The following is a 20,117-nucleotide window of genomic DNA, read 5'->3' on the forward strand; positions in this document are numbered from 1 at the left end:
CATTACTGGTATATCAGCAGTATCTACTGTACAAACACCCCCTCCCCCCCTACCCTCCACCCCCCACCTAACCTTTATAATGCACTTTTTGTGTCTCCTTCTTTAACCCATTAAGACCTGAGGCCGCTTCAAAAATAAATCTAAATCCTAATTTTTCGGGAAAAAATATTTTTCAAAGATTTTTCAAAAATAGCAGATCTACAAGCTCATAGCGCGGCACTCGGTGCCGCGCTATGAGCTTGTAGATCTGCTATTTTTGAATAGCCAAAGAAATCTAAAGTGACACAGATGCCTTCCAGGTCTTAATGGGCTATTCTTAATGGTATATATCTCCTTTAGTATTTATCTGAATAACACCACTAGTATCTTATCTAAATACCATAGCTAGTATGTTTATGTAACATAACTAGTATATCTATCTAAACATAACTAGTATCATCTAAGTAACATGACTATTATATCTATCTAAACATAACTAGTATCATCTAAGTAACATGACTATTATATCTATCTAAACATAACTAGTATCTATCTAAACATGACTAGTATCTATCTAAACATGACTAGTATCTAAATATAACTGGTATCATCTAAATAACATAACTAGTATATATCTAAACATGACTAGGATATGTCTAAATGGCATAACTAGTGTCATTCTGAGTAACTAGGATGTTATTATCTCAGTAAATCTCTCTTATATCTCTAAATCAGTAGCTTGTAGATCTGCTATTTTAGAAAAAAATGTGTGCAAATCTTTGAATATATATATATATATATATATTCTTTTAAAGCAAACATTATTAACTCAAATCTTTGCTTCTGGGGGTCCCTGGAACAAAATATGTTCAATTGGGGGTCCACGGCCAAATACATATCATTTTGGGTGGTCCTTGACATGAAAAAAGATTGAGAACCACTGATATTATAAAACAACATAAGTGTTTCAGAAAACTGTTAGGATTCAATCAAATCGTAATGTTTTGCTAATTATTTGGGGGGGGGGGGGGCCCACTTGCAATATCCTCAAGGCCCCCACAGGTTGAGAATGGGTGCTCTAAATATCTGACTAGCATCACCCCCCCCCCCCCCCCCCCCCCCCCCCCCCCCACCCATCCACCCACCCAGGCTGCAGCCTGAGCCTGTCCACCAATCACACGGGAGCCATGAGATGCAGGTCTATATATCCCCAGTTCTATCTGTAGCTGGCAGTCTTGCATCACGTTCTGCGTCCCTCTCCTCAGCCTGCGTCTCTCTCTCTCTCCTCTGTTTCTTACTGTCTCTCTCTCTCGGCTCTCGCTTGCTTCTCCATTTCTCCTCTCTCTGCATCTATAATATGCACATTAACCGCCTCTCTTTTACATTTTGTTTGCTGTCCTTTTTGCCCTTATTTTATACAGATATAGAAGCTTGTAGATCTGCCATTTTTGAGTAGCCAACGCTAAAATCTACAATGACGGATGCTTTTCTGGTTTTAATTCCTGGTTAACCCCCTTCCTTCCTTCCTTCCTTCCTTCCTTCCCTCCCTCCCTCCCTCCCATACCTCTTTTCCAGGTGTCCTATTGTGGTTGTTGTTACAACTAATGGTTTATGTCCCATTTCATCTCACATGGACTCTATCGTCACTCGGCTCCTACAGCTTCAACACATTTTCCATTTACCTGTCTGTCGATATTTGTGTGTGTGTGTGTGTGTGTGTGTGTGTGTGTGTGTGTGTGTGTGTGTCTGTGCGTGTGCATGTGCTTCTCAGCCCTTCCCTCTTCTAGTTCTGTCTCTCTCTCTCACTTGTATTGGATTCCCTCTGTCATCGTACCTCTCCCAGGCTTGTCCCTCTTGCTTTCTCAGCCCTTTTTTCCCCTCCTCCTGTACACTTTCCAGTGTTTCCCCACAGCTCCTCTCTCTCTCTCTCTCTCTCTCCCCCTGTCACTTGTTTTTCTTTTCTTTTCTTTTCCTGAACTGTGACTTTGTTCCCTCTTTCCAAATGGCTTTCTAACTGCAAATGAAATGGTAAAGTGAGGGCAGAGAGAGAGAGAGAAGGGGTGTGTGTGTGCGTGGTTAGTACCAGCGGTGGAAATTACCTAAGTACATTTACTCAAGTACTGTGCTATTACTTGAGTATTTGAATTTTCAATACCCCTATAAATATTGTACTTTTTACACCACTGCAATCATCTGACAGTTTTATACTTACTTCCTAGATTTAGATGATTGCAAAAACATACATTTTATACTGAGGCTATTTTTAATCTGCTATTTTCGGAAAAAAAAAATCTTTTGTACTTTTAATGTGGTACTTTAAGTACATTTTGATGCCAATACACACTCTCTTTTTTAAAAGAAATACATGCCTTTTACTCAAGTATTTTTTTTTAACAGTGGTACCGCTACTTTTACTCGAGTAAAAACTCAAAGTAACTCCCTCCACCGCTGGAGAGCACCTGTACCGACAGCGTATGGGAACATTACGTTTCCCCACAGAGACGAAGCCTTTCCTGTCGCCACGGACAACGCCGCCATCCTGACATCCCGACCCGCCTCCCTATCAGACTGGCCCGTTTGACTGACCATCAGTTATCCAATAACGGCTCCCTATTAATAGCATACCAATAGGCTCACGTGTTGAATTCACACTGAGGGACGGCACTTTATAGATTGGCCTCCCAGCCAGGGGAGAAGAGTCATAGCAAATGGTGGATCTGTGACCAAAATGCATATCAAACCGGGGATCCTTGAACTTGACCACTTAAAACGCTCTCTAGACCGGTGGTTTTCAACCAGTGGTCCGGGGGACCACCAGTGGCCCTTGAAGGGATTCCAGGTGGTCCCCAGCTAAATGATGGAGAGTTGGTAACCAAATGGACCCTTATAGATCTTTAACTCTTGAGAGTGTAAAATGAAAGCAAATGGACCCTTATAGATCTTTAACTCTTGAGAGTGTAAAATGAAACAAAATGGACCCTTATAGATCTTTATCTCTTGAGAGCGTAAAATGAAAGCAAATGGACCCTTACGGGTCCATTTGCTTTCATTTTACGCTCTCAAGAGATACATTATTTTTAAACATCTGCATTAGTTTTTTCCTGTTATCTCTCCTAATGGTACCACATCAATACAGCATGGAATTGTGGACAAAATCTCATCCAACAACAACGAAATATTCTAAGTCTTGGGTCTTGAGAGTCTAAATCTCATCAAACGGTGGTTCCGTGGCTCAAATGCCGAACAAATAATGGCCCTTGATATGATAAGGGTTGAAAACCACTGCTCTAGACCTACAGTAGTAAACTGGACCTGAGTTGTATCTCAAGGTTCAAGGGTTCAAGCTTGTGCTTTATTGTTACATCTCGTGTACAGGTACATAGGAGTAAAACATATTTTCCTTCGGCTTCCTTCAGACAATGCATAGGTAATAATATCAACAATAATAATAAAACCGTAAAAAGAGTGCAAAAGAAAAGAACGTCAGCGTGTGAACACAATCTTGGTATATGATATCCTTACACCAACAGCATTCTTTTCTGTACTTGGACCCCTGTGTTCTGTCTACACCAAACATCTTTGACAAAAATAGCCCACCTACAAGCTCTAAATGTTGTTTTTAAGTAAATGTACTTAAGTTACTTTCCACCTCTGATGCTAGTCATTATCGTGAAGCAGCCCCCACACACACACACACACACACACACACACACACACACACACACACACACACACACACACACACACAAGGCTCTGTCTTTCTCCCCTTCCACTTCCATCCCTCATTCACCGTAATGTGCCCTGAGAAAACATCACTCACTCTCACACACACATACACACACACAACCACTAGCTATACGTGCACACTGTGTCTCGTCTCTGCCTCGTTCTACCTGGAGAACGGCGTTCACGTTGTCAACGCGGCCCTGTGCTGCTGTGAGATGACGATGGCAGTGGCGAGGAAGGGGGTACGCCTGATTGGGCCCTTGTCTCATTTTGCTATGTTTTATCCTAAGTGACCAGTTTTGATGGCTCTGGGTGCACTGCGGTGGGTTATATTTATCCCAGTAGGATATGAGAGAGAGAGAGGGAGAGCGAGAGAGAGACCTTCTAGGATACCAGTGACTCTAACAACACAAGAAAGTAACCTCGCACATGCATAGACACACACTTGGTGCTCATCATTTTTAACTGCGCACATAAGCATAATATGTGAGTATGTGTAGCCCTGTTCGTTAAAATATTTTTGCTTTTCTGTTTACTTTTGTCTTCTTTGGTCAGTGTGTGTGTGTGGGAGTGAAAAACAAAAACTCTCCAATCATCTTGTCAGCCTTTTTCTGAACCCTGTGCACGGGTGTGGGTGTGTGTGCGCATTAGTGCCCGAACTATGTCTCAACTGTGTTTACTGTGACTGCATGAGTGGTGTGGTTAGCCCTGGCCATGCAAAAAAAAACTGAAAAGCATACATATATTTATTTTTTTGTTGTTTATCTCGGTACCTCTGGCTTTATTTCTTAGTAACAGTTTTAATGGGCAACATTGTTATGTCTGTGTGGGAGTGAAAAAAAAACACTCATATGTCTGTCATCCGTCTTGTGTGTGTGTGTGTGTGTGTGTGTGTGTGTGTGTGTGTGTGTGTGTGTGTGTGTGTGTGTGTGTGTGTGTGTGTGTGTGTGTGTGTGTGTGTGTGTGTGTGTGTGTGTGTGTGTGTGTGTGTGGTTGTTTAGCCCTGGTCATGAAAGTATTTTTTTGGTTTGTTTACTTTCGGTGAAAAAAAAAAAAAACGCGTGTGTGTGTGTGTGGTTGTTTAGCCCTGGTCATGAAAGTATTTTTTTGGTTTGTTTACTTTCGGTGAAAACAAAAAAAACACTCGTGTGTGTGTGTCATCTGTCTGTTTGCATCTCAAAGCAGTGTTCATTTGTGTTTGCGTTCGCTGTCCTGGACCGCTGTGCGTATGTGCATTCTCATCTTTTCTAGAACAATATTTCACACATTCAGCTGTTGGCTGCTGTCTTTTGTTGCCTGAGCTTGTTAAGTTTGTCTACATTGTGTAGTTTTTGTTCTTTTTTTTTTTTATACTATTATCTTTCTTGGAAGAAGATGCTGGTAATCTTGTCTCTGCGACACCCGCAGCGATTTTTGATTTCGAGCCGCGTCATCATATTCTTCCCTCAGCTGTATAATGCAGCTTAAGGGACGATAAAATATAAACTTTTAACAAGTGCCATCCCGCTTTTACAGGATTTGACCCGCGTCCAAGGAAACTGCAAAAACAACTTACGAACCCACCCACCGCACCCCCCACCCCCCCCCCCCCCCCTCCCCCCCTCCCTCCCTCCCACCAACAGCACCTAGCCAACTGTATACGTGCCTGTCCTGGTGCTTTCTCTCTCTACCTCCGTTTTTCAATCTCATCTTTCCCCCTATCCCTCCCCTCCCTCTCTAATTTCTCAGAGCTTGGGGTGGTTTGTCACCCGTCACAAACACGCACATAACTCTTCCCCCCCGGCTGACAACTTGGGTACTGCAGGTTAAGTAACGTCCTGAGCCCTCTGAGCTGTGCAGCTCTAACCTCTTGTCACTCCCACCCCGGTCCAGCCTCGGTGTCTCTTTCTCCTTCATACTCTTTTCCATCCATCCGTCCACGGCCTCTCCATCACTACGCCATTAGAGGGACCATCACAACAACAGGGGGGGGGAGTGGTAATAATGCTGCCATGGCTCCGGCATTCTTTTGACACCTGTCTTTTTTCCCCCTCCCTTGCCCTGCTGCCGGCCCGTTAACCCGCTTATAAGCCCTGTTTTGTACTTGTACTACGGGGGGGGAAAAAAAGAACAGCAGCTCTGCAAGCTCACAACGTGTCGCGATGCCACTGCCTTGTGAGCTTACGGATCAGCTGTTTTTGAAACATTTCGGGGACGTTTTCAGGGTGGAACGGCGTTAAGTAAAACCAGTGAGTGAGGAGGCTGGCACAGAGGGGGTGGGGCCTGAACTGGCCAGGTTCATGACATCACATCACACCTCTCCCGGCAATCTGTCATATATATATAATCTATTTCTAAGCGTTTGGAACACATTTATGTGAGAGGGGGGACGCCCGCGTAGGTCAAGCAGCAAGTTACGGTCGCATCAAGCACCTAAAATGCTTCCCTCGAACCTGTCAAAAAGCCCCCCCCTCCCCCCACTCCCCGGTACCCTGCAAAGCTTAAAGCAACGTTAATGCCTTTCACTGCTCCCAATCTGCCTTTCTCTACCTCCCCTCCTCCCTCCCTCCCTCCCTCCCTCGCTCATTTTGTCCTTTATGTTTTTTGCTTTTTTCTCCTTTAATGTTTTGCATTTCAATGAGCTGTAGGCAGCTTCCCCCTGGGTGGATGCATGTACTTGTGAGACTGCTCTTAAGCACGGGGAGAGAGAGAGAATAACAAGCGGTGGTGTCAGTCGGTTCCCTTTTTTCGGAGACAAAGCGTCCCACCTGTCCGAGGCGGACCCTGCCGGCCTGCACACCGTCGCTCTCCATTAGACGGAGGTGTGATTCTATATTATGATTGAGGGTGCTATATTGTCAACGATGAGGAATGCACAGTTAACAGTGAGACCTGCAAACATTTGTCACCATAAAAAGCCCCCTTTACCGTACCCCCCCACCCCCCCTCCCCAACCCACTGATTGATGAAGGTACAGCAGCTGGGGAATGCAATGAAAAGACAAATGGGGCTCTATATATATTTTTTTGGGCAAAGTGTCTGACAGCCTTAATCCCAAACCATGTTTCACCTGAATTTGTCACCACCTTTCATTCATTAGTTGCACGATTAATAACACCAGTTGAGGACTTGGAGGGGAGAGAAAAAAGAGCCACGTGTCACACGATCGGCTCGCATCGATCAAAAAGCATAGTGCAGCCCCCCCGATGTCTCAATTAATTAACATTAGGACGCTATGACAGCGGTGCTTGTTCTAACGTAAACACTCGGCTACGCAGCAGCAGCCCCTCTAAATCAGTTAATGCTGTTCTCGACGCATTTGTTGGAACTTTAAAGATGACCGATCGGGGGCCACAAGCCCTTTTTGGATCAGCCTAACACTGCGATAAAACCACCATGACCACCGACTTAAATGGCACGAGCCCCCCCCCCCCCCGTTGCACATAAACATGCATCGGAGGTGTTAAAAACACCGCCAGCACACCGGGCACTTCTGCACCATGATTCACTCTGCCTGAGTCATCCAGCACACGGAGGGTTAAGCATAGAGCTGCAGCGTCTTGCTGCAGTGTCTAAAGCGTTTGGCTTATCGCTAGCACGCCAGGAGAAAGGAGAAAAGGGAAGAAAAAAAACATCTCTCTAAAACGTTCCTTTTTTTTTGTTTTTTCTTCCAAAAATCCTTTTTATTGCATTTATAACATTTGGCACAGTACAAATTCATGGTGCTTTTACAAGATAAACCTGTAAAGATCCTTTTACTGTTTTTGATAAAGAAAGTCTTCTCGGTATAAATGTTTTTATCTTTTCACTGCATTCTCTGTAGCATCATGGGTTAAAAATCACACAGAATGCCCCTTTTTTTTTTTTAAACAAGTCTACCCTCATTTGTCAAAGTCAAGACAGCATCTTAAACAACTCGTATTTTTAAATAGAAGTTACAAGTTAGAAAATAGTTTCAATTTATTTCTTTTTAATATAATATGCTTCTCTATCACCAGCCCATGGTAGTTTCAACTTCTCCATATATATATTTATTTATAAGCATGTACAACAAGAAATCATCAGTCTCTTTTAAGTTTGCACTCTGTACAAAAAAAGTAGTTCCTGTCCTTTTTTTTTTTTCCTTTTTTTTGTTGTGCATTCTATTGCATGACTTTATGAGAGGGGGGGTAGAGAGGTAATGGGGCAGGGCTGGGAGTGAGTTGTGGGGGGTGGGGGGTTGTCCTTTTTGGGGGCAGTTTTCTAAATCTGAGTCTCTTGGACCTTTTCCTTGGTGTGAGTTTTTATGACAAAGGGCTCAGGCAAAGCAGTGGCGCCGCTGGGCAAGGTTCGAGGCAGAGAGTTCCCCACGCTGTTCTCTGTCCATTTCGCCCCGTGCCCCGTCGGCTTATAGGTGTTGTATTTGGGCTTCAGAGTGCTATAGTCTGCCTTGTGGGGGCTGTAGTCCACTTTGTGGGGACTGTAATCCATTTGGGGCTTCTGAGTGTGGGGGCTGAAGTCAGACTTGAATGCGCTGTAGTCCGGTTTGTGGGGGCCGCTGAAGTCCGTCTTGAAGACGGTGTAATCTGCCGTTGTCTTATGGGGGGCATATGGGTCTGGGGGCATGTAGCCACTGCTGTCGGGTTTGGATCTCTGAGTGCTGTAGTCCAGTTTGGGCTTGGGCTGAGTGCTGTAGTCTGTTTTGAATGGGCTGTAATCCAGTTTGGGTCTTGGGTGTGTGCTATAGTCGGGTTTAAATGGACTATAGTCTGATTTAGGTTTGGGCTGTGTGTTGTAGTCTGATTTCAGCGGGCTGTAGTCATGTTTGGGTTTTGGTTGGGTGCTGTAATCTCGTTTGAATGGACTGTAGTCAGTTTTCTGTCTCGGGTGAGTGCTGTAATCTGGCTTAAATGGGCTGTATTCTGTTTTAGTTTTCGGCTGAGTGCCAAAGTCCGGTTTGAATGGGCTATATTCTGTTTTAGACTTGTGAAGGCTATAGTCTGGTCTAAATGGGCTGTAGTCAGCCTTTCTATGAAGGCTAAAGTCTGGAGGGGATTTGTGGGCACTGAAGTCCATAGTGGGTTTGTAGGTGGTATATTCAGCCTTGGGCTTGTGAAGGGTGAAATCGGGTTGGGTTCTGTACTCGGCCTTGGGTTTGTGAAAGCCATAGTCAGACGTGTGGCTGATATAGTCCAGTTTATGGATGCTGTTGTGGTCCCGGATCTCGGGCAGTGTGAGGGCTGTCTCCTGGGTGGCTGAGGCCGGCGGGGGTAGGTCCTCCTCATCAACCTGGATGATCTCCACGGTGCGAGCAGCAGCCACCGTACTCCTCTGCTGGTGGCGCTTTCTGAGTTTGTAGAAGGCAATGAGCATGATGGCAGCCAGCAGCGTGACCGCCACAAAGCAGCCGATGATGATCTTTGTGGTCTTCATCACCTCATCCAGACTTGGGCCCGGCTTGGCTGGCTTGCCGGTCGCTCCTTTAATCGTTGGCCCAGCAGACGGCTTGGCGGCACCCGGGGAACTGTCGGTGCTCTGTAGCAGCACGGTGGGTGTGGAGATGAAGACCGGCTGGAAAACAGAGGGAGAGGCCGTTGTGGTTGTAGTCCCTGCGCCTCCCCCTCCACCTCCGGCCACACCAGCAGCAGCAGCAGCAGCGGTTGTGGTTTTGGGTTTGGGCATCTCCGTGGTGGGCCCCAACACCTCCACAGTCACTGTGGTGAAGTAACTCAAGTTTGATGTGTTTAGCTCGGCCGCGCTCACGTTAAGGTAGGCCGAGGCATTGGAATTTCCGGCGGCGTTGGACACCATGCAGGTGTAGGTGCCCGTGTCGCCCGCCAGGACGTTGGAAAAGTTCAGGGTGCCATCGTTGAGGACTGATATTCGCGGATGACCGGAGGCGTGTGTCAGGATAGTTCCATTGGGTAAGAGCCAGCGCACCGAAGACATGGACGCTGTCCGGCACCGGAGCTCGGCCACCCGCTCGGCAGAGATGTTCAAGTCTCTCGGTGCATCGCCAATGAACGGGGCTGAACATTGAAGGCTGTTGCCCTCGTCCCGATCAACGTCCACCAACTGCCGACCTCTGGTTTGGGCAGGTGTGTGGCAGCGTCCACAGCAGGTAGAGTTGGTGGGGATGTACTCCCTTAGCCAACGTGCCAACCACACAGCCTCACAGCCACAGTTCCAGGGGTTGTGGTGGAGATGTAGCTCCACCAGGTACTTGAGTGGAGAGAACAGGTCATGGGGCAACGCGCTCAGGTTGTTGTGGGCCAGGTTGAGCTCCACCAGTGACGACAGGTCATCGAAGGCGTTGCGCTCTATCACGGTGACCTGTGAGTTCATCACCCACAGCTTTTTGAGAGAGCGCAGGCCTCTGAAGGAGCCTGGCTTGATCTCTGGAAAGAGGTTCTCTGAAATCTCCAGCTCCTCCAGTCCCTTGAGAGGGCTTAGGTTGGGCATATCGCCTTTTATGTTGCACATGCCCAGGTTTAGGTACTTGAGGTTCTGCAGGCCCTCAAAGGCCCCTTCTGAGATGTACTCCAGTTTCCTCAGCTCACCCAGGTCCAAGCGCATGAGCGAGGGCACCCGGTTGAATGCATAGGAGGGGATGCTCTCAATCGGGTTGTTCCTCAACCACAGTTCCCTCAGTTTAGAAAGATACTCAAAGGCCCCACTGGGCACCACCGTCAGCCGGTTGTCAAACAGCTCCAGCGTGTTGAGGCTGGTGAGTCCGTTGAACGCCCCCACCTCAATCTGACGTATGGCATTACGCCCCAGCTGAAGCACCTCAAGGTGGTGCAGGTGCCGGAAGGAGTCGGCCTGCACCGCCTCGATGGCGTTCTCCATCAGATTGAGGTGGCGCGTGTTGGCCGGGATGCCCGGGGGCACGCGGGTGAGGCCGCGGCGGGTGCACACCACCTTGCCCTGTTGACTACTGCAGGAGCATTGCGGTGGGCAGCCCTGGGGCCCCGGAGCCGCTGCAGCCGCCCCTGCCAAGGCCAGCGAGGCGCTGCTCCACGCTCGCACCATCAGGAACACTACACAGAGCAGGGCGGCTTTCCTGGCTCGACGCACAGCTACCCGCCCCAAGAGACTCATGATGTGGCACATTCATAATTCAGCATCATCCGGGGGGGTGGATGGGGGTGTTGGTGGGGGAGAGAGAGAGTGGGGCCGTTTTGGGGCTCTGGGGGTTCGGGGGGGGAGATGGTAGGTCGGTCAAGCTTTTGTGAACCAGGGGAGAGAGGGTGGGTGAAGGTGGCTGGAGAGGACAGCAGGAGGCAGATTTTGAAGCTTACTGGAAGGCAAGGGGACTTGCCCTATCCTGGATTAAGCTATACTTTTTTTTTTTTCCATGGACTGCGCTCAAGGGCGGGAGGGGATGGGAGGGGGGAGTGGGCTGGTTTTTCTGAAGCGTGTGCATGAGCAGGACATGATGGCAAATTAAGCAACTGAAAAACCTGATTACAAGACGGAGGAGGGTAGGGTGTTACAGATTGATGCAAATAGGGGTTGAAACACTAGACACCTACCTCAAGTTAATTTTTTTTTACAGGTCCTTGAACTGAGATATTTAGCTTTCCTCCTGTGTGCAATCACAGCAAAGAGCTGTGGTGTTCAAATCAGCTGCGTGTATAATCCCAAGAGCAGTAAAGAAAGCCTTTTTAATGTCTGCTCTGTCAAACAGAAATCAATGCCAAAGCTTTTAACCAAGACGAAGCCTCTCTTTTTTCTTTTTTTGTAAATCCATACATCCAAAGAGAAAGATCTGAAGGCCCACTGTGATTCCCGTTTTTTGTTCCTTTCCTTATATCAGGAAAAAAAAAAGAGAAGAAAAAAAACAGGTTTTAGAGATAAAGAATCCAGTCAGGCTCCAAGCAAGGATGCGTTCCTCTGCTCGCTCGCCATCGGCTCCTGTTCTCTCGCTTGCCCTTGGAATCCGACAGTCGATCCTTCTGCTAGACGCCTTCCCCAAGTCTCCATAGCATAGGCGACCGCACAACACACACACACTCACACTCACACACGCACGCACGCACACACGCACGCGCACACACACACACACACACACACACACACACACACACACACACACACACACACACACACACACACACACACACACTCTCTCACACACGCACACTCACATGCACGCTTCTCTGCACAGCGAAACCCGAGGCAGAGGAAAAAACAAAAAAAGGAGATAAGAGAAGAGGGGGTGGGTTTGTGTAACGAGCTTGAAGAATGGAAATTCCACAGTCCTTTTTCAAAATGTTCTTTGCCTTTTGTTTGCTGGCGGGGGGGTTGAGAAAGAGGAGGTTAAAAAAAAAAAAAAAGGAGAAACGAAAGCAGCCCCCTCCTCTCCTTTTTCTCCGTTCACTTTTTTTGGTGGTCAATCGCCCGCTTGCTTGCTCGCTCGGTCGGTCGGTCAGTCCAGCCCCCCTTTTTTTCTCTCAGTTCTCTCTCCCTCTCTCCCGTCTTGTCTCTGTCTCTCGGCGTTAGTGTCGTTAATGTCCACTCGTTGGGGTATTTTGTCCAACCCCGTTTGCTGGTCGTCCTCGTCGGTGGAGCGGTGGTTGAAAAGGCTCAGGCGACACGCGCTGCTGTCATATGCGTCGCTCTCCTCTTAACTAGCGCTGTGCGCTCTTCCTCTCTTCCTGCCTCGGCAGCGGCAGTGGCAGCACTAGCAGCGGACGCGCGCACACGCCCGGCGCACACACACACACGCACGCATACGCGCGGACCATCTCCCGTGCACCACACCACACCACACCACACCACGCAGCAGCAGCAGCAGCAGCAGTAGTACTAGTAGCGGTCCCGGCAGCAGTGCACTGCACACACAGCGGCAGCTGCAGCCTGCCTCCCGCACACTTCCCAATAATCCGTCAATTTCTTCGGGGGGGGGGAGTTCGGGGGGTTGTGGCAGGGTTGAGTGAGGTGGGTTGGAGGAGGAGGGGGGGGGAGTTGTTGAGCGAGAGGCTCTTCTAGAGAGAATCGCGATAGCAGCGTTGTAGTTATAGCAGCAATAGGAGGAGAAAGAATGAGCTCTCCTCTCTATCTCTCTCTCTCTGTGTCTCAGTGTCTTGTTCTCCCCTCTCCCAAAGACTTTGTCTTCATTCCGCTCTTATCTTCTGATTTTCTCTTCTAGTTTTTTTTTTGTTTTCCAAGCGATCCCTCTTTGGTCCTTTTATCCGTTTGTTTCTTTCTTTCTTTTTTTCCTTTTCCTGTGGATTGACTCCCCCCTGCCAGCGTAGTGTGGGACTGGGGGAAGAGGGGCGCGATGCGAAGCAGCGCGGCTTAGAGGCGTGACGTTAACAGCAGCGTCGGTGTGGAAAGGATCCGTTGTAGCAGCAAAACAGAGAGAGAGAGTGAGAGAGGGGGGGTGGGGGGAGAGAGAGAGAGAGAGGGAGAGCACCGGGGCTTGCATCTCTCTCTCTCTCTCTCTCTCTCCCCCCCTCCCTCTCTGTGTCTCTCTGCAGTGTCCTGAGGTAGTTGGGTGAGCTCAAAGCACTCTCTTTTGAGCCCTAGTCCTTCAGAAACCCCCTTCTTTTCTCCCACTCTCTTTTCTGCTCTCTCTCCGTCTCCCCTTTTTACTTCATTTTGTTTGTGTGGTGTTCTGTGGCATCCGGGGGGCTTCCTACAGCTCAGGGGTTAGTGGACAGACTGACTGACTGGGCAAGAGAGAGAGATAGAGAGGGGGGGGGGGGGGAGATGGACAGCAGCGTCCCCACGGCAACCACGTTTTTTAACCCCCGTCGCCCCGGTGATCGCGGGGTCGCTCCGGTATTTCCTACACGCTCTCCGGATTCACTCTACTTCCGCTCTCTCACCCCCCCCTCTCTCTCCCTCTTTCCCCTCTCTCTTTCTGTCCCCCTCTGTTTGTCTGTCTGTCTCATTTTACCTCTCTTTCTCTCCTCTCTGCTCTGTCACACTCTCTCTGGCACGGATGTTACAACAACAGTATTGCCAAGCAGTGGTGGAAGTACTCACATTTTTTTTACTTAAGACCTGAGGCGATTCTTAAAAAAAATCTAAATCTCAACAGTTTTTGGGAAAAAATCTGGAAAATATTTTTTCGAGATTTTTCAAAAATAGCAGATCTACAAGCTCGTAGCGCGGCACTCGGTGCCGCGCTACGAGCTTGTAGATCTGCTATTTTTGAATAGCCCAAATAAATCTTAAAATGAGACGCAGATGCGTCCCCGGTCTTAATGGGTTAAGTAAAAGTATCAATACCACGATGTCGAAACACTCTGTTACAAGTAAAAGTCCAGTATAAAAATGTACTAGAGTAAAAGTACATTAGTATTGGCATCAACATATACTTAAAGTATCAAAAGTTAAAAGGTACTCATTATGCAGAATGTCCCTTTTTAAATATATAAAATGCCTAAGAAAATAGCAGATCAACAAGCTCACAACACGTCACTTTGTTTTGAGCTTGTCGATCGGCTATTTTCAAATAGCAAAGTATATAGGGCTTAAGTAATTAATGCATTTTTGTAATAATAATTTAAATCTACAAACTAACTAGTAACTAACGTTTTGTAGTTGAATACAAGTAACATGTTTAGTAGTAAAAAGTATAGGATACTTGAAATAGTCCAGTAAATTACACATTCCTCAAAATGACAGTTCTTAAGTAGATGTACTTAGTTAACTTTACCCCACTGTTGCCAAGGCATCAAGAACGAATCAAACAAAATGGTAAAAAAAAGAAGAAGAAAGTAGTAGCACATTACTGTTTGAACGTGAGTTCCAATGTTACAAAACTATGTTGATGTGTATGTGTTTGTTTGTGATATTGTAAGTGTTGTTCTTTGTTATCGAACACAATTAGATCATAAACTCGTTGTAATTCAATGTATTTGGCATGTTTATCTGACAACAATCAATCACAACGATCATTGTTCATATTCATCATCATTATTCAACTCTCTCTTTCTTGCGCTCTCTCTCTCTCTCTCTCTCTCTCTCTCTCTCTCTCTCTCTCTCTCTCTCTCTCTCTCTCATATATATATAGTTCAATTCAATATTCTTGATTGAGCTACATTCTCTGTACTACACAGTAGTACAGAGAATGTTGCTACATATTCTCAAAGGTTAGCGTAATTAAACAAGCAAAAATGCACCAGTTTTATGAACACAATTCAGAGTAAATATTGTTTAATTATGATACTCGGAGTGAGACTCACAATAAAATATTCACAACATTTATGTCTGTAAGTATAATGCGTTGGCAATATGATAATTATTGGCATGCCAATAAAGTGTATTTGAATTGATAGAAGAAGACATTAGTAAAAACAGACAAAATATTGTCAATTAAAGCCATCTTCTAAGTAAAGTAAGTGATATTGAGAGAGATCTAACACAATTTACCCAAATAAAGACACACAGCCCAATCCACTTCTCTGCCATCAATATCATGAACGTGTGTTTACTCAAAATGTGTTATCTTAGGTTTTGCTGTTGTTAACTACCTAAAACCTATATACCCGGTTGACGGGCGTTCCCCCATAGCTCAATGCCATGTTGTCTGCTCCTTTTTTTCTCTCCCCTCACTACCAAATATCTTTGCCAAAAATAGCTGATCTACAAGCTCACAAAGCGCTGCGAGCTTGCAGATTTGCTACTTTCACCAAGTGTTTACCCCAGAATAGGGACGCTAGGTTCTAAGTCATTGGTTCTCAAATTGGGGTCCGGGGACCCCCAGGGGTCCTTGAGGGAGTTCCAGGGCGTCCCGAGCTAAATTATAGATTAGGCACCAAATGGACCCGTATGGGTCTGTAACTCTGAGAGTGTACAAATGGAACCAAATGGACCCTAACGGGTCCATTTGGTTCCATTTGTACACTCTCAGAGTTAAATTGACATAGATTTTACAATATAAATTGCGGTCCAAGTGGGGGTCTGTAGCCCTAATGCATGTCAAACTGGGGGTCCTTGAAATTAAAATGGTTGAGAATCAATTCTCTTATGGGGGTCCCTGGCATATCTTTTGAAATGGGGGTCCGCGCGTTAATAAGTGTCAATTTGGGGGTCCTTGACATGAAAAAGTTTGAGAACCACTGTTCTAAGTGGTTCATCTTATATTTAGTTTTCGTTAGACTTATGTTTTCTTTCGCGATAGTTATGTGTTGATGTATATACAGTACTCTCATGCTTTGATTTGTGTAGTCTTATGGTTGGAATTGCTTAGTCTGATGTGTTTTTCTGCTACTTTAGATTGCTTTTTTTGTGACGCTGTAGTATGATCAAGTAAGTAAAAAGTTAAAACAAAAAGTGAAATTATGGAGATGAGCTAAACTCGAACCTTGGTGTGGTTTGAGTTGAGTCAGTCAAGTCCTGTTTCAAACAACGAGGCAATAGTGGTTTACAACTATATTCTAGCTCTCTTTCTCCCTCTCTCTCTCTCCCTCCCCCACCTTAGCTCACGTGGGCCAACTCTTCACGTTCCCTGTTCATCTTTTATTTCACTCCCCTCCATTTCACATATTTGTCCCCTGTCGCTTCTCATCCCTACAGCTCTGTGCTATGTGTTTTAATGCCCTCTGCGTGTGTGTGTGTGTGTGTGTCCTCATCTAACCCCTACTATTTTAATTTTTTTTTGGGGGGGGGGGGGAGTGGCTGTTAGAGTGGAGGAGAGGGAGAGCGAAGGTTCCAGTGATCAACACACTCCCCTCATGAATGATGGCACTATACGAAGCACCGCCTCTTGCTCTCTCTCTCTCGCTCTCTCTCTCTCTCTCCCCCCCACAGTACTCTTTTATCCAGACAGACTCAATCCGTCTCTCTCGTTCTCACTCTCTCATCCAGTGGGGGTCTACTCTATTTTTGGGCGACGAGCCAAAACGGGCTTCAGATGGAGCTGCAGTCGTCCCTGAGATGACATGACATGGTGGTACGCGCTGTTGGGTGTACGTTTAACTCGGGTCGGACAGGCGGGTCCATTTGGTGCCACTTGCACACTATAGTATATGGCGTCGCCAGACGTTTTGGGTGGACAGAAGGAGATAGACGACCGTATGACTTATATGCGAGACTATTTTTGTACACTTTGAGTTACAGAGGTCAGTTTGGTTCCTATCTATCAGTCATTTTACAAACGGTCACTTCAACACTGAGGATTTAACTTTACTGGAGATGTGGTTAGTGCCTTTTAAGAAAAAACATCTCAGGATGAGCTTTAAGGTGATATAATAGTTGAAATAATAATCAAAATAACTATTTTTTTTGCTTTGTTTTTCAATTAATGTGAATCTCAGTAGGAGATTACTGTAGATGAAAGCAATAACACAAATCTACAAAGATTAAATAAAAACTGCACATACTTTAAAAAAAAAACTGACTAGTTGAAATCCATGTATACATAATTGAATAAAAACAACAAAGTTAAGCAGTTATGATTCATGATTACTATAAAATATCTTGGAAATAGTATTAGTCAGACTTTCATTTCTCTTTTTTGTTTGTATTTTTTTTTAAACTTTGATCAGTCTTTTTAGCAGTATCTCATAACTTGAAACTCGGCGCGTCTGCTTTATACATTCGGTGATAAAAAGGCAGGCTACTCTCGTTGAAGCCATGAGATGGGATAGATATTTAAAAAAATAAGGGGTAAAACAAAATGAAAGGGAATCTATTCCTTTGATGACTAGAAAGATACAAATAAAAGCTCATTGCCGGAGGCGCTTGATATGTGTCATCAATCTCTCCCACACTTTTTTTGCTCGAATGCTATTTTGCTCGTCCTCTCTCTCTAACTCTACACATTGTATCCGTCGTTGCAGATGGTTAGAAGTCTCTAAACGGACCGAACTTTGACCCTCCGTTTCTGTTTAAACGGCTCCCGCAAAGGTCACGTGGAAGAAGCCGGCAGAACGGGCGCCATCTTCCCCTTTACCTTCCTCACCCTCCTCCTCCTCCTCCTCCTCCCGCCCTGTCACCTCCTGCACCTCCACTTGTCCAATGAGTCGTACCAAGCATCTCCTATATTAGAAACAGGAAGCATTGTGGGTAATTCATGGATGGTAAGACCAGCCATGATGGTGTTACTAGGGTTGTGTGTGTGTGTGAGAGAGAGAGAGAAAACACACTAGCTAGGGGAAGGTCATCATGCCTGTAGCGCAGTACGCTATTCCCACCAGCACAGGGGTACGGTGCACAGCCCTCTATCTCTCACCCCCCCCACACACACACACACACACACACACACACACACACACACACACCACTAATTCAGCACAAACTCACACACACACACACACACACACACACACACACACACACACACACACACACACACACACACACACACACACACACACCACTAATTCAGCACACACACACACACACACACACACACACACACACACACACACACACACACACACACACACCACTAATTCAGCACAAACTCACACAGAGAGCACACACATACACACACACACACACACACACACACACACACACACACACACACACACACACACACACACACACACCACTACCACACGCTAATTCAGCACAAACTCACACAGAGAGCGTGCGCGTGCGCGCGCACACACACACACACACACACACACACACACACACACACACACACAATTTTCCAGCTCACTTCACAGCACAATGCCACAGTTGAATAGGAAGGGGCTTCATTGAAGCGCACGTAACGAGCAAAGCATGTCTGCATAGAGAGAGAGAGAGAGAGAGAGAGAGAGACAGGGGGGTTTTCCTGCTTTCCTCTGCATTGGTTCCACAGGGAATTCCCGCTATCAACCAGTACCCGGCGCCTCGTCGGGGATGCCACAACCAAACGAAAGCATGCAACTCTGCATGTTTGATCATGCACACTCTGAGCACTAAGTTTGTATACTGCTTAACACTATATACCCCCCCCACACACACACACACACACACACAGACACACAGACACACACAGACACACACACACACACACACACACACACACACACACACACACACACACACACACACACACACACACCACACTGACCCGGTGTGAAACATTGTGAGCTTGTAGAGCGCCTTTACTCGCGGAATGTTCGTCTTATTACAATGACATGCTCAGAATAGGGACACTAGGGTTCTTGTGCTTGATGGGCACAACACACACACACACACACACACACACACACACACACACACACACACACACACACACACACACTCTGATGTTTGAATCTACCGGCCTCCAACTGAAGTTCCTTCCTGCTTCAGAGTCAGCTGACATAGTGTCGACTCCACCTCTATAAAACATGGACTCTTATTTGCCTGGAAGTGAATAGAATCTCCTGACAATCCCTGAGCTGCACACACCTGAGCTGCAGTGTGTGTGTGTGTGTGTGTGTGTGGCTATGGGCTAGTGACCCAGAATGGGTTTGGGTCGTGTTTTACCCTCTCACTGCAGTCTGTCCACAAAATCGGACAAAAATGGTCCATTGACCCTTAATGGGAGCATGCCTGGCAGGGCGGCAGCGTCTCTCTCTCTCTCGGTTTCTCTTCATACTGTCTCTCACTGGTTCTCAACCGTTACAGGCTGTGATCCCCCCAAATAATCAGATTTGAACCGGGGGACCCTCCACCCTGACGAGCACCTGCTCTTCCACTGATACATATTGTGAAAATAGCAGATCTACAAGCTTGGTTTTGTGAGCTTGTTGATCTGCTATATATATATATATATATATATATATATATATATATATATATATATATATATATATATTTGTTTTGCCTCTTTCTTATATTTGACAGTTTTTATAGTATAGTTTGTTAAATTTTGTAGTTATGGTCTTTATTTTGTTTTGTTTTAACCCTTTGAGACCTGGAACTGTGTCATTTTTAGATTTGAGCTAAAAAGCATTATTTTACACTTGGGGCTATTCAAAAATAGCAGATCTACAAGCTCATAGCGCGGCACCGAGTGCCGCGCTACGAGCTTGTAGATCTGCTATTTTTGAAAATTCGTGAAAATGTGTGCAAATCTTTGAATATATATATTTTTGAAGCGAACATTTTTAACTCAAATCTTTGCTTCTGTGGGTCCCTGGAACAAGATATTTTGATGGGGGTCCGTGGGCAAATACATATAATTTTGGGGGTCCTTGACATGAAAAAGATTGAGCACCACTGATATAGAAACATATGTTTTTCAGAATGCTGTTGAGATTTAGGAGACATGTAGAATCGGCTTCAGGTCTCAATGGGTTAAAAGGGTCTAAAAAAGTCGTTAAATTGTCACCTCACTCATCTGGGGACCCTCCACATTATGTGGGGACCCGCACAGATTGAGAACCACTGGTGTATATCTCCCTCCACCTATCACTCCTTTCTTTGTCTTTCATCATCAGGGGACATCCTCGCATCCTGCTTATTTTCAGTGATTCTGTCCAGCCGGGCATCCAGGTCCTCCTAATAAC

The 20,117-nt window shown here is 46.0% G+C and overlaps 2 protein-coding genes across 2 annotated transcripts in view; one reads left to right on the forward strand and one right to left on the reverse strand.

Moving 5' to 3' along the window:
• The window catches only part of snd1 (staphylococcal nuclease and tudor domain containing 1), a 390,687-nt gene that overhangs the window by 173,470 nt on the left and 197,100 nt on the right, over positions 1-20,117 (forward strand). The window lies entirely within an intron of this gene.
• lrrc4.1 (leucine rich repeat containing 4.1) lies at positions 7,336-12,972 on the reverse strand. Its single transcript, XM_084049647.1, has one exon. It carries the CDS (start codon positions 10,774-10,776, stop codon positions 7,927-7,929), a length of 2,850 nt encoding a protein of 949 aa, XP_083905773.1. The 5' UTR covers positions 10,777-12,972; the 3' UTR covers positions 7,336-7,926.

The sequence above is a fragment of the Gymnoscopelus microlampas genome (assembly GCF_963454915.1).
Source record: "Gymnoscopelus microlampas genome assembly, chromosome: 23".
In the NCBI taxonomy this organism is placed as follows: domain Eukaryota; kingdom Metazoa; phylum Chordata; class Actinopteri; order Myctophiformes; family Myctophidae; genus Gymnoscopelus; species Gymnoscopelus microlampas.